Here is a 14926-nt window from a genome sequence, read left to right as displayed (position 1 = left end):
TGATAAAGACACGGGTCAAAACCAATACTTAAGAAAGAACAGCTATAAATAGGCCATCTCTTTATTGTTGATTTTCACGTGTCAAATTCATTGATATTTCATATTCAAAATGAGGAAGGGCGGGGCCTTTCGTCCAAGTTCACACACACACACTTCAGGTGAAGGTGTGGCACAAAAGGAGAGAGTCCATTTCTGGCTGGGACGAGAGTTTTAAAAAGGACAATTTAAGAACTGCACTCCAGAAAGGAAAAGACGAAAGCAGGGCAAATGAAAATACTGATAAGGTAAATGTTTTTTGTTGTCTAAAACCCTGGCGAAAGCTCCAGCACTCATTCACGAAAGCCACTTTTGATGCAAACCTAAGGTCAGACCTCAGGCCTAAACAAGCAGCTCGGGTTTAATCCAGCCCTACAGTGAACTTAGAGGAGAAAACCATGAAATGAGGAAAAATTAACTGGATTGATCGAGAGAACAGGCACGTTTGGAATAATTGTAAAGGTTGTCTAACATCTTCTAACATTTGTCACTGTTTAAAACAGTGGTAATAGTTTCAGTTTCTCACAGAAAAACCTTTTTCCTTGCTTTTTTTTTTTCTTCTCTTTTTTTTTTTATCTTTTTTTTGTCACCAACACTCCCCACCACCAAAAAAAAGAGTTGGAGAGGAAAAGAGGAGTGTTGTGAGTTTTCGCCCATGCACACGAGAAACTAGTCCTCGATACGGGACTGTGCAAGGCTGTGTCTGAGTACAAATGTTCTTAAATGTATGAGCAACACTGATGACTCCAGAATCACGCGTGACCTTTAGGAGTGTACAACGTATTTGTATGTGTGCACGGAGGGGGCGTTTGAGATCTACGTCAGTCACAGTCGCTGGTGCGTTCAGATGATTTCAAAGGTCTTCTTCAGTTCCATGATTAATTGCCAGTCTGTCTTCTGCATCTCGTCTCTGAACCAGTTCTTCAGAGCATCAATTGACTGACGGGTGATCTACAAGAGATACATGAGTCGTGTTTATATGGCCTTTAAATTAGTGCTGTGGGATGATCAATCCCATCCAAAATAAACATGTTTACATACTGTGTGTATACTGCATATATTTATTATGTACATATATACCGTATGTGCTTGTGTATATTTCAAAAACATTTGTATACATTCTTAGTGATGCCAAACGATAAATCGTGATTAATCGCATCCAAAATAAGTGTTTGTTTGCTTAATACATGTTTGTGTATTCTGTATATTATGTATACATAAAGGGCTCATATATAAAGCATATATATTGAAAATATTGACGTGTATTTAAATAGTCACATTTATTTGTACAAACAACATTTTTCTTACTAATATATATATATATATATATATATATATATATATATATATATATATATATATATATATATATATATATATATATATATATATATTAGTAAAAAAATGTTGTTTGTACAAAAATGTTTTTGTTTAGTTTGACAGCACTAATACCTATATTCATATAAATGTTATTATATATAAATATTTAAAATGCATAAAAAATAAAGGTGATATGGTTAAGGTTTTATTGCAACAAATTTCAACAAAAAGCTCCTTTGAGCTCCAGTTTTATTTTAGGCATACCTTGCTAACGATGATGTCTACAGCTTCAAAGTGTCGGCCGTACATCTTGGGTGATTCTCCAGGAATTGGCTCTATTTTCACACAGATCTCCTGTCCTTTCTTAGCGCTATCTACAGACTTGTGGTTTATTTCAATACTGGTCACAATGCCGATATCTACGAACTAGGAGAAAGAGAGAGAAAAAGGCGGAACAAATGAGTTTTTCCCATGAACTGTTAAAATGTAAAAACTGACAGTCCAGGCAAAGAGCCGTTCTGCTTCTTTGATTGTTGGGTTTAACGTGCGTCTCACCCCTTTGCTGGGCACACACAGAGGAGTGCCCGTCCTCAGTACTCCAGCATCCACAGTGACACCCATGACTATGGGATCTCTGGAGTTGAAGATGAACTGGGGCAATATACGCAGCTTACAGGGGAACACAGCTATGTGTCTGAAAAAGAGAGAAACCTTCAGATATTCAGACAGCAAATATTTTCCCAACAAACCACTGAAACGAAAGCCTTGAAAGGCTATTTATTCCTGTGATGCAAAGCTAAATAGTCAAAACCATTTCTCTAGTCTTCAGTGTCACATAATGCATCAGAAATCAATCTAGTTTCCTTATTTTCTTCTTCCTGCTTAAAGTTTTCATAAAAACTTGACATTCCAAAATAATTCTGTGTTGAACAGTACTGACTAAGTTTTAACTTTTGAATTGTCAGTGATGAGAAAAGGAGGATGAGGGCAGTAGAGAACGCACTTGAACTCATCCTGTTTCTGTTTCTTGTAGTCTTCTCTGTATTTGGTGAAGGCATCAAACAGATGGTAGATGATCTCAGCACTGAAAATGCGTACGCCGAGGCTGTCGGCCAGCTCCTGAGAATCTCGCTCTATTTTCACATCAAAAGCCAGAATCACTGCATACCTAGGATGAGAGAGTGAACGATTAGGATAACAATCGCACATGAGGAGATGCATTATGTATCGATCAGAATACGTACTGTGGATCATGCTCCAACATAGTGGAAGCTTTCATGACATCCTTTTTGTGGACGGGACCGATGTTGATGCCAGCATACTGAGAGAGAGAGAGACAGAGAGAGAATTTGAGTGGGGATACAAACTAACTAAAAATACAAGAAGTGCAATTCAAAACTGACCAATATTTGTGCACTTTGTAGTTTTACATAAAAAAAGCTGATATGTAACCTAAATCTAGTAGTAGCTTAAGAAATATACATTTTTCATGAATGAGATACATAACAGTAGTTGGAAAAAACTAAACAAAATGTACATAACATTTTTGAAGATGTCTGAATATATTTTGAGGGGGAAAAAATAATAAGCACTTTAATAATTTATTAAACAGAACAGTTAAACTAATGAAATGATGATTAAAGACTAATGAGTAAACTAATGAAGCTGTAGAACAGGAGACCCTGGCGTTTTTAAGTGCTGTCAAAATAAAAGTCTCTTCAAACGCTAACAAACTAAATTAACCAATGTTTTACAAACGTACAAATAGTGGCTGCTATATCTACACATCAATAAAAGACTCTAAAATGGTTTTATGAGAGCATGTGTGAGTGTTTGAAAGCTTACAGGCACTTTGGATGTACGCAAGAACTCCAGCAGAGCTTCCAGAGAGCCGAGTGTAGAGGCCTGAACATACACGCCCTTCTCCTCCAGCTTTATGGCATTCAGAGTCTGTTTCAGCTCCCGGATCAACTCATCCTATAAACCAATATCAGATTAATATTAGGTTAAGATTACCTTGATTAAATGTAAGAACGAGAAGACAGAAAGACAAGCAGAATGTTCTTAGAGGGGCCATGACTGGTTTGTAAAGTAACACAGTTACCTTTAGCACTGGAACTTCATCCTCTTTATGAGCGACGAGGAGAGGCAGACCTGCCAGCGTCTTTTCCAGATCTTTTCCCAGGATCTTGACTCCCTGAGCCGTACATACTTCTTTATGCTTCTCATACTGATTCTGTACCCAGAAAGAGAAAAATATCACAAGTGAGATCCAAACACCGTTTTACTGCAGCACAGCGAATAATGCAAACTAAAAATATAACCTTCACTCGGAGCTCTTTCAGGGGCGGTGGGAGGAGCAACCCTCTGATCTGAGTGACGATTGGTCCGTCCACACCGGGGACGATAATAGTCTCACCTTCCCGTAGACAACCATTGATCAGGATGACGTCTATCGTCGTACCCATGCCAGGTAGAGCTTTTACCTAAGATACAGAAAATGGACAAGAGGTTAAATTATAGCCAGGCTCCATGAGAAGAAAAAATAAACTACTGTGTCTAAACAAACCAAAACAGATCGTCATAATTTGTTAGCAGCAAAATTTTATTTCGTTTTATTCATGGATAATTATCGCCTCATTTGGGTCAGTGGAAAAAAAAATGTTGTGGACAAACATTATGACGAAAATTGTTCGTCATCAAAATGAACACTGGGAGGAATCTAAGCACTTAAGCTCTCTTACCTCCATGACCTGTGCTCGAAGTTCATCACAATGAGCCAGTCGGCGAGCCAGCATGGTCTGAGTGAGCTCAACCAGAAGGCCGATGAGGTTCCCCATCCCGTCACCCGAGTGGGCCGAGGTGGGAATCAGGGACACAAACGTACGAGGGTCTTTGTTCTCGTAGAACAGTGCAGCGTTAAGTCCCTGAAGGTTGAACAAGACAGCACTTGTATGTAAAACGTAGAGTAAATGGGACTGTACAGTACAAGACGATGAAAACGCACCTGCTGCGCAAACTCCACGATGACAGCTTTAGCCCTCTCATCAAACTCATCCTTAGTGTTCTTCTTCTGCTTCTTCAGGGTGGTCACCACATCCGTGTCTGGACTCTTCTTCCAGTCGTACAGACGGTCGATCTAAAAAAGAAACACATTCGTTTATAAATCCTCGTTGCAAGCATCAGTACGAGCATTCAGTGGTCAGTATCTGGTACCTTATTAAGTGCTACTATGAAGGGGCATTTCTTCTCCTTCAGCAGGTTGATGGACTCAATCGTTTGTGGCTCTAAACCGTGCATGATATCCACCACCAGGATGGCGATGTCACACAGAGAACTACCCCTGTTCCTCAGATTACTGAAGAGGAGAAGAACGCCATTACACAAACAAACACTAAAAACAATTAAAAGCCATGGTGCTTGCTGACCCTGGAGCACAAAACCAGTCATGAGGGTCAATTCTTTTAAATAGAGATGTATACATCATACGAAGGATGAAATTTATTAATGAAATTAAAATACTTCTAATTTAACAAAAATTCTGCGGCTTTGTAAATGTCTTTAGTATTATTATAAACAATTTTGTGTGTTCTTGCTGATTAAAAGTATTTTTATTTTTTTGAAAAAAGGTGGCGTATCAGTATTATCACAAAAATAAATTACACAGTAACTACCTGAAGGACTCGTGTCCAGGTGTGTCGATAATGAGCATCCCAGGAACCTTCACATTCTCCTTGTCAAACTGATGCAAAAATGCAAACATGTGCATTAATAACCTTAAAGAATCCCATGGAAAAACAGAATGAGAAAATGTGCATTAGAGAAAGAGACATACATTTTTCACCATCTTGGTTTGTTCTAATATGGTTTCCAGGGGGACATTAGTTGCTCCGATCTGCTGCGTGATGCCACCAGCCTCACCATCCTGAACATGTGTGTGTCTCAGCTGACAGACAGAAGAAAACAGTATTAAACACAAAAAACACACAGCTGCCGAAGTCCACATCAAGCACTTTAAAAAAAAAAAAAACGCACCTTATCCAGGATTTTAGTTTTCCCTGTGTCTACATGACCCAGTACACAAACCACAGGAGCTCTGAGCTGGTCCAAATTAATGTTCTTCAGGTTTTCCTGCCTTCGTTTCTGAACACCAAGAAAAACACAGGTGATTCCACTTTGCACAAAAGTGCATTTATGCACGTTTAAATAGTGCAAAAACAAACTCTGCTTACCTCTATGCGTCTCTTGGCCTTGTCATAAAGTCTCTCTTCTTTGCTTCGGTCATCATCTGAATCGCTCTCACTGCTCGACTCGGACCTCGGTTCTTTTCCTGCTTTATTTGTGGTCATCTTGTTGCTGGTGTCTTTGTTGTCCTCCTCATCCTCACTCTCCTCCTCTCCTTCATCCTCTTCCTCCTCCTCGTCATCTTCATCCTCCTCATCTTCATCATCGTCTTCTTCCTCGCTGCCGTTCTCTTGGTCTACGGCAGGTTTTTGCACCGCCGGGGTAGTTTCCTTCACCTCGATGTGAACCTTCTTCATCTCTGTAAACACACAAACGTCAGATCAATCAGCACTCACAAACCACCTCCAATTTACTTCATGATTTTAAAAGACATGTATCCGTGGGAAAGGCATGCTTTACACCCACCTTTCTCCTCATCGCTGGCCATGGCCTCCCAATCATCCACAGCACCAGCCTCCGCTTTTGGCTCCTTAACTGCTATAACGAAAATGTTAGAATTTAGAGTTGGCCATCATCCTTGTTTATAGGCCACAGATCATAAACAAACAAATTATGATTAGCTTTGACTATAAATGTATTTTTGCTTATTTGTTTTTTTTGACAAAAGCCATATAAATTCATTGGGGCAGAATTGTGGGAAAAAATTGATTTATTGTGTGCAATGCCACAGAATAGGATCATTTTTGGATGAATAATTTAAAAGTAGAGCTTCTATTAAAATTAATCAAGTAACTGATCCGCATATCAGCATGTCAAAAACTGTCTGTTGAAAATAAAAGTCTGCTATCTTAAATTTATGATAGAAATATTACTATTGTACAATAAATGAGTAGTAGCAATAGTAATGGAAATTAAAAAAGCAACACTTTAGACACTTGTAATATGCATCGTATAATGGCTAGAGTTATTTGATGATTTCCTTTTAATGGCAAAAAATTAAAAGGGACTTAAATTTACCATATTAAAGTAATTACCTTGCTCTGCTTTAGGTTTGTCCACTTCCATCTCTGTTGTGATTGGCTGAGGAGTCTCTGATGTGGGTGATGCCACTTCTGACATTTCTGACATTGACAATGAAAACGTTAGGATGTCTTAAACTACATCCTTGACTACTACAGGTAAATGCACAGAAAAAGAAACGAGTATCGGATTAGTCGGGATCTAACCTTCAGGAGTTTGTGCTGTTGGCTTCTTTTTTCTCTTATCGGAGTAAACAGGCTTCTTCTTTGGCATTGCATCTTTGGATGGCACTTCAACACCTGAGAGAAAGCCAATGACACCATCAGCTCCAAAAATATTTGCCCATGTCTTTCCTCAAAGCTGCTGTCAGTCATGTTCTCACCCTGAGCCTGCAGCGCACGCAGCGTGACTTCTGCTCGGGCTCGAGCCTCTTTCTGGGCCTTGGTAAGGAGCTTTCCCTCCTTCTTTAGCCGTTCTTTTCTCTCCTTGTCCTTTTGTTTCTTCTTCTCTTTTCTCTCGGCCTCTAGTCGTTCCTGCGGGTGAAGGTTTCAGAGGTGAAGGAACGATAACCATTTTGACAACATAATCTTGAATGACTGAGTCTTTCACTGACCTGCTCCTGTCTCTGGGCCTCCAGCTCTTCCAGCCGTCGCTGTCTCTCTTCCTCCTCTTTTTTGGCTCTTTCCTCCTCCTCCTTCATTCTGGCCAGGGCCTCTTGCATAGCTTTCACAGCTGCTTTGCTGGGACCTTTTTTCTTATCCTTGTCTTTCTCCTCCTTCTCCCCCTTCTTCTTCTTCTTGTCCTTTTTCTTTTTGTCACCCTCAGCCTCCTCTGCAGAAAATCAGATAGAGGAACATAAAACTTAACATATTTAATATTCACAATCATGCAACTTTAATCAACTTTCTTACAGTGTGGTTTTTTTTTTAAATCACCCCTAACCTCATGACTTGCAAGTATTATAGCATTAAGACTTCAGTAATACAAATGACCTTGCAATTGGTAAGTTGGAATACTTTCCATGAAACTGTTGATTCAAACAGTTTTTTAAGGGCTAAAAAGAAAGTGAAATAAATACATACAAAATCTTGTCTGTGGATTTGAATGTTTTCCTTCATTGTAGAAAAATATATGAATACATAAATATGTACACAAACAAAATTTTAAATGTTTAGGGTCAGTAGGGCTCTTTATCTCTTATGGTCATTTATTTGATTAACAGCGGACAATCTGACCTTCTCCCTGGACATCAGCTCCATCCTGCTCGACTGAAGCCTCTGCCTCTATTTTCTTGCTCTCTGTTGAAGGTGTGGTAGCAGGTTTCCCCGTCTCCTTCTTTAAGGCCTCCTCTTCTTTCTCTTTCTTAGCTCTCTGCTTGGCCTTCTCCTCCTCTTTCTTCTTTTTGTCCCTCTCTTTTTTCTCGGCTTTCTTCTGCGCAGCCGTCTTCACCTTGAAGGCAGATTCTTCTCCTTCATCTTCCTCGCTGTCTGGTTTGGCTTTGGCTCTACTTTTCTTCTTCTTGCGTGCGGCTTGAGAATCATCGTCCGATTCATCATCGTCTCCGCCCTTCTTCGCACCACCATCTTCATCGTCCTCCGAGTCAGACGCACCCTTTCGGCCACCTTTCTTTTTACCCTTAGGCTTCTGCCGTGACTGCGAGCCCTCGTCCTCAGAGTCCGAAGCAGCACCAGCAGGAGCGGAAGCCGCCACCGCCTCTGTGTCTTTCGCCCTGTGCTCGTTTTCCATGTTGTTTTGACCCTGACCTTCATCACCTTCCTCATCCTCCAGATTTGCCTTTTTACCCTTCTTAGCCTTCTTTTTGTCCGCTTTACTCAGAACAGGTTCAGGTTCAGCATCCACAACTGAATCGGATTTCTAAAACAGAAACAAATGGAGAAATTGCAGTCGACTGTACATGACTTGAGTTGATTTAACTTTATTGCCAGATCACGGCAGGCGAAGATTATACATCAGAAAAACAATACAGTAGTACACAACACAAAAATTAAAGCAAAGACATTGTGTACCGAACGTGATTATCAGTATTGTGTTAAAGAAGAATACCTTATCTGCTTCTTTAGATTTTCCTCCTTGGTTTTCTAACGATAGCGCATCTAGTTCCTTCTGGATGTCATCCTCACTAAAAGTAACAAAGATCTTCATTAATTCCCAAACACATTAATTTTCAAGACGTTTAGGGTCAGTAAGATTAATTAAATTAAATAATAAATACTTCTAGCCCACAAGGACGTAACTATTCAAAGTTGACATTCTTTTATTTATTAAAGAACCCTGAGAAAACTGTAAAGCAAAAAATATATAGCAGGACAACTGTTAAAACTTATAAACAATAAAATAAATAATAAATAAAATATTATTATTATTATTATTATTAATAATAATAATAATAATAATAATAATAATATCTTGTTGAGCAAAATGTGTTGAGCAGCATTTAAATGTTTTCTGCAGGACCATGTGACACTAAAAACTGGAACAATGATGCAAAAAATAAATAAATCAGCTTTGCAACACAGAGATAAATTACATTGCAAATATATTACATTATATTAAATTATATTACTGTTTTTTTTCTGTATTTTCGATCAAATAATCGCAGCTTTAATTAACAAATTAATTTTAAAACATTTTTAAAATCTTGCCGCCCCAAACATTTGAGCAGCACTGTATAGCATGAAAATATTTCTGTAGGCTTATTGACCGTGTCAGCGTTAGAAGAAAGAGGTGAAGACCTACTCAAAGTCATCTTTCTTTCCTTTCTTTTTCTTGCTCTTTGATTTGTTCTGCTCCTTGCCTGCCCCTGCGCCTTCAATTTCAGCTGCAAGTGCATCGATGTCAACTCCGTCGTCTTTGGCACTATGAAAATCAGAAAATAATGTTACATTTTTTATTACAGGATTTTTATAATAATAATAATAATAATAATAATAATAAAAAACATTTGTCATATCACAACCACTACATTGAGCTATTCTCATGACCTGGGCAATACATTTTTTTCCATCTTCATCTTCATGCTAGTGTACTTCCAAAAGTTTTCTAAATGTTCGTTAAACATAAAATTACAGCTAGACTCTTCCAGGACAATGCACATCTTGCTTCCCCAATTTTATTAGAACAACAAATATTTTAATAAAAGGAAGGTGTTCCTAACAAATGATTTTATATAGTTCAATAACACACATTTACGATCAAGTATTCGGCATAAAAAAGACGCTTTGAGAAAGCAAATACAACACATATTTGATGAAATCTGGTTAACGTACATGCAGAGCAATGCAATAAAAATTAACCTGAGAACATGCAGACCACCAAAAACAACAACAGGATGTATATCACTGACTAAACGTGACATTCTCACCAAAATGACTTCCATTATACACTAGCGGTGTAAGGTAACACATTTCTTGACAAACTATCAAAACAACTGCATTACCCCAGCAGCACAGAAGCATAGCACATCCCTGAACACTACTCTATATAACCGATAAAAGCACAGAGCAATATCTGCAACAATACATACACAAAATCTGATCATATTAAACACTTAAACTCAAATACCTTACCTACCAAGTCAAACGCAGCAATGATAAGGAAGTGAACTTGTGCTGTTTATATACTTGAGCTTAAAGCCCTCGTTGCACGCTTGTTGCATCAGAAAGGGAAAAGATCACAGTCATCACGGGGCAGGTTCCTCGCACATAAACCAGCTGCCCTCAGCAAACACACATCAGGTGATGAAACACCAGCTAACGCAGAGATGGACGAATGACTTTAGTGAATGGAGAAGAGACGGAGGAATGTTTAATAAAATTTCAAATACGTTTTAACAGACAACAGATCTTTGACACAATGCTAAGCCTTTTTTCCAAAGGGCAGCAATGGTCTTTAAGCGACAGGTAAGCTTGTTTTGATGCTACTGTCGATAATTAATGGCTGGATCTCATGGCATGTTTTGAGATTACTGGAACAGGAAATCATATGGCAACCAGCACTTAAGGGTTAGCACAGGTTAACGCTCTCATTAGGGCGGTAATCAACTTAACTACCTCCCACAAAGCCAAAAGACCAAGAATCTGCTCAGCATCAGACGCAGACAAGTTTAGCCATTCAAGGGGGAAAGAAAAACAGGTCAAACTGCTGTCCCGCACTGGCCAGTATTACAACTAATCCTAAAATCTAAACAAGTGAAAAACGATTTACAAAAAAATTAAAATTACTACGCCAAGTTCTACTCTTACCAAAAAAGTATGTATATATGAACAATATATATGAACAGTTCATTTACAATTTTTCAATTGACAAAAATCTCAGTTATGTTTTTAACCTAGTTAAAATAACCCAACTAAAAAGTACAACTAACCCAAAAACATGACAATAAAAAAAGTTAAAAACCCAACAACGTGACTTAAAAAAAACCAACAAAAAACTACTGTTTTTGCAAATAAACAGTTCATATGATAAATATTTTTATATAATAATAAATATATAAACATACAACCCCTATATAACCCCTTTACACACACACACACACACACACACACACACATATATATATATATATATATATATATATATATATATATATATATATATAGCTGAAATTTTTATATAATTAATATCTCACAGACAAGAACATTTTTAAAATTCCAGTAACCCTGACAGAGCACACCAGCACAGAAAAATACAAATACAACATGACTTGAATTATCAATAATTATATTATAATAGTCCTCAATATTGTGTAAGTTTGACAGGTGCGGTCCAATTTAACGTCCCTTGATCTCAGCGGGACAGTTCACTCAACCCAACTCAGCTGGTGACAGACTGTCATAGTCCTGGACGAATCTGAACACTGTCACAAGCCGAGATTTCTGCCTGTGACCATTTCTACACGACCAAAGGTCACTGGCACCCCACAGAAGAGCGTTTCACTGAAGACAATGCGCCGAGCAGCACAATGGAAACGGATGAGGTTGCACAGTCAGGCGAGAAATCAGATACCGCGTGTAATACACAAAAGCCACTGCCCTTAAAAAAACAGGGTCTTCTGTGCTCGGACAGCGTCTGATATGACAGCACATGGGAAGCACAACTAATCTAACACTAACAGCTGCTTGATCGGCACTCAGGGGGGCTAGCAAAACCTGCTCGTTTCTCATTTTAAAGCCACCAACGCGACAAATACCTAACGGTCGCAATGATCCGGCCGGCCCGGTGTCTAGACGTGCTTCATTAAACGTCAGTTATCACCTGATGATATTGCTCTGGTTAAACGGTCAGTACCGCAACGAGGAAGACAGGCCTAGTTACAGCACATGAACTCATGTCCATCAGATGCTAGCCAGGTGGCTAACAGTGTGCCTCCTCATACATTAACCTGTCAAGATTATAAACAGCACGGTCTTTCTGCTGTTCACAGAGTCCGTGTCGCGCAATCGCCCGTGACCTTACTTACCCGTCATCTCCCTTGTTTTTCTGTTTCTTTCCCATTATGACTATATGGCTGTAACCTCCTCGTTGCGGTGCCGTGTAGTCGGTGTTAGCACTTCAAGTTAGTCGTGCTCGCATTGCGCATGCGCACTTGACAGTGAGTAATAGCGCACCGCGGCCTCCGCGCAGATCTTTAGCGCACATGGACAGTCCATACGGTTACACATAAAGAGAAAAGGAGCGTTTAAACGGCATTTCAGGATGTTTGAGTGAAATATCATATCGTTGATGTTGCTTTTTTGTAAATAAACCGCACAAGCGACAAGAAAAGCATACATTTTCACGAACATGAAATAGGCCATCCATATGATATACTAGTCCGTGTTAATCTGCGCTTTTACGTCAGGAAGAGCGCGACAAGAGCGCTGCGCATGGCAAACGTGTCACCAACATGCGCTTCACATTTTAAATAATTTTGTACATACAGGTACATGCATTTATATATTTACGTATTTACACAGGTGACCACGGAACCTGAAGATTTTGAGAAATACACCATCTTTGCAATGCATATTATTAATAAAAAATACGTTTTGTTATATTTAGGGTAGGTAATTTACAAAACATCTTCATGGAGCACGATCTTCATGTTCTAATGATTTTTGACATGAAAGAAAAATCAACAACGTTGAAGTACACAAATGCACCTGTGCTACATATATTAATATTTAAATTTTAATTAATGCAAAGCAACGCATTTATATAAAAATACACATCTTAAGATTTTGTATAGAATTCATCAATAAAATAATCTTTATTCTTACATTATTGCTCTATTAATATTGGCAAGCACTTCAATTGCACGTGAATTATGTCTGTTCTAAAGTCTTCCAGAAGCTTAAAATTCCAAGTTTGATCACAGAATTAGCAGCATTATTTGTTTTTCATATCTGTAAAGTGTGACTGCGCAGGGGACCACTTCAAAGATTTTGAAGTTAAGCATCACATAGCGTTTATTCCGGACAATTTTATTCACATCACTGAAACCACACCGGCACACAATCTATGAATCCTCTCGGCAACATCCCCAGTCACCGAAACGGTCCTCACGAACGCCGCCACCAGCGCCGCGGTTTCAGTCGGACAGTATCTGCTGCCGTTCAGAGTTGACGTGAACTCATTCACCATCTCCGGAGGGAGCCAGTCTTCCGGGACACCCACAGCACACTGTTCCACAACGCCGTTTTTGATGTCCATGTCGAGCTTAACAGTCACATCATCCACCGCAAGCAAAGCGCAAACGCTGAATTTTGGAGTCCTGCCGTAAATCCACTCCCACGTCTGCAAATCCCGCGCCATGTTGCGAATGCCAGGCATGAGAGCTTCCTGAGAGGGGTCGACCGTGACGCCTGGGCCGTCAAAGCCAAACTCACGGCTGTACTGGGAAGCAATGGCATCCACGATAGAGTCAGAGTCAAGAGTGGGATCCACGTCTAAGAGGTTCTTGACGGGGGAAGGGACGCTTGGGGTAGCGTTGCTTTTGATAACTTCAGAAGCGTTGCTCTTTAACACCGAGGACAATAATGAACGGTCAACAGAACACAGCAACGTACAGTGATGATACGCAGAGCTTCTGCCTAGTTTCGCGGCAGTGCCTGATATTTTGTAACGGCTATTTAACAAAATGTCGAATCTGTCCGTCGCTGCGACATCTAGGTCGGGTCTCAGCGCTTTTAGCGCGCTAGTAACGACCCTGAGGTTTCGGTGACGGTCGTATTTCTTCTTGGAGGTGAAGAAGGTCATGTTGAGGTTTCCGAAATCGTGGAAAACGGTCCCGCCTCCACTGCGACGCCTCGCCAGAGGGATTCCCAAGCGCCTCGTCAAGGGCAGGTTACACTCCTGCCAGGGGTTTTGATGCCTGCCTATGACAACCACGGGGGAGTTTCTCCATAACAACAACACGCTTCTGTTTTGCAGATCGACGTGATCGTGAATCCAGTCTTCTAAGGCCAGATTTTCAAATATGTCAGTTGATGCAGATTTTAGGACGATACCAGCTTTTCCCGTCTCGTCGAAGAAGGTTGACAAAGTGCTTTTGAAGCGGACCGACCCGAAGGGGACGCACGCCCTGTTTGACAGTCTCAAAATCATGGCTAACTCTACAAAAGTCTGTAAAGCACGAATAAACCACAGACTATTAATTTCCGCTGTGGGTAAATGTAACGTTTGACCAATAACGCGCACGAAATACCGATCTGCAAAGTTGAGGCACTGTTATTCCCAAACCTGCAGCAGCGGAACATTACCGTTAACAACCGGGTCGACAGGATACCGTTTCCTGTCAAAGCATAATAAGAGTCCCACACGACGCAAAAATAAGTTGCACGTTAAATGTATGCCATGTTGACCCTAAAAAACACGTTATTTAAGAATGCGTTTGATCTGTGGTTGTTAAAAGTGCTAATAAAAATAAATACAGTAGAATGAATGAAATGCGGTTTGTTTGTTTGTTTGTTTGTTTGTTGCACAGATTCGCCCGGAGGTATACGTTATTAATTTAACTTAATAATACCGTAATATTTCTACGTTTTGAAACACAAACAAAAACTCAAATGATAAAATACCAAAACAAACTGCTCTAGATCACCACTAGGTGGTACTAGATTATTCCTAATGCATAATGTAGTTTGACGGCGGTGATGTGTTCACTACAAGAACCATGTTACTTCTCTCCATACTGATATTAAGAAATTACCAAATTCAATCAGCATGCAAGCATTTTGTTGAATCGTGTTCATTTTTGATCCGTTAACTCTACAGCCTTCCCGAGTCCTCTTAAGTTAATATCTCACTTATTCAGAGAATTTGCTCTTCCTTGAAACAAACTGCTCTTATCTAAACTTGCTTCCTG

General features: G+C 39.6%; 2 protein-coding genes across 3 annotated transcripts; both read right to left on the bottom strand.

Moving 5' to 3' along the window:
* Positions 1–28: 28 nt before the first annotated feature.
* Positions 29–12151, bottom strand: eif5b (eukaryotic translation initiation factor 5B). 2 transcript variants are annotated; one of them, XM_043236811.1, is made up of 24 exons: positions 12041–12151; positions 9319–9438; positions 8626–8701; positions 7797–8436; positions 7175–7392; positions 6944–7094; positions 6768–6860; positions 6576–6662; positions 6007–6078; positions 5589–5899; positions 5392–5499; positions 5192–5302; positions 5031–5098; positions 4573–4714; positions 4364–4495; positions 4101–4283; positions 3681–3842; positions 3461–3592; positions 3202–3333; positions 2601–2677; positions 2360–2524; positions 1912–2050; positions 1621–1782; positions 29–987 (listed from the first exon to the last, which is right to left on the bottom strand). In XM_043236811.1, exons 1-24 carry the CDS (start codon positions 12073–12075, stop codon positions 880–882), a joined length of 3624 nt encoding a protein of 1207 aa, XP_043092746.1. In that variant the 5' UTR covers positions 12076–12151; the 3' UTR covers positions 29–879. The 2 variants fall into 2 exon arrangements, with proteins under 2 accessions (XP_043092746.1, XP_043092756.1); XM_043236821.1 differs by having other exon boundaries at positions 6007–6075.
* A 467-nt stretch (positions 12152–12618) lies between these two features.
* Positions 12619–14632, bottom strand: lipt1 (lipoyltransferase 1). The gene has a single exon (XM_043234736.1). The coding sequence runs from the start codon at positions 14164–14166 to the stop codon at positions 13048–13050; it is 1119 nt and encodes a 372-aa protein (XP_043090671.1). The 5' UTR covers positions 14167–14632; the 3' UTR covers positions 12619–13047.
* Positions 14633–14926: the final 294 nt, after the last annotated feature.

The sequence above is a fragment of the Puntigrus tetrazona genome, chromosome 1, assembly GCF_018831695.1.
Source record: "Puntigrus tetrazona isolate hp1 chromosome 1, ASM1883169v1, whole genome shotgun sequence".
Lineage (NCBI taxonomy): Eukaryota > Metazoa > Chordata > Actinopteri > Cypriniformes > Cyprinidae > Puntigrus > Puntigrus tetrazona.
Note: the sequence above shows the minus strand (reverse complement) of the source record. Positions and strands in the feature narration are given on the sequence as shown.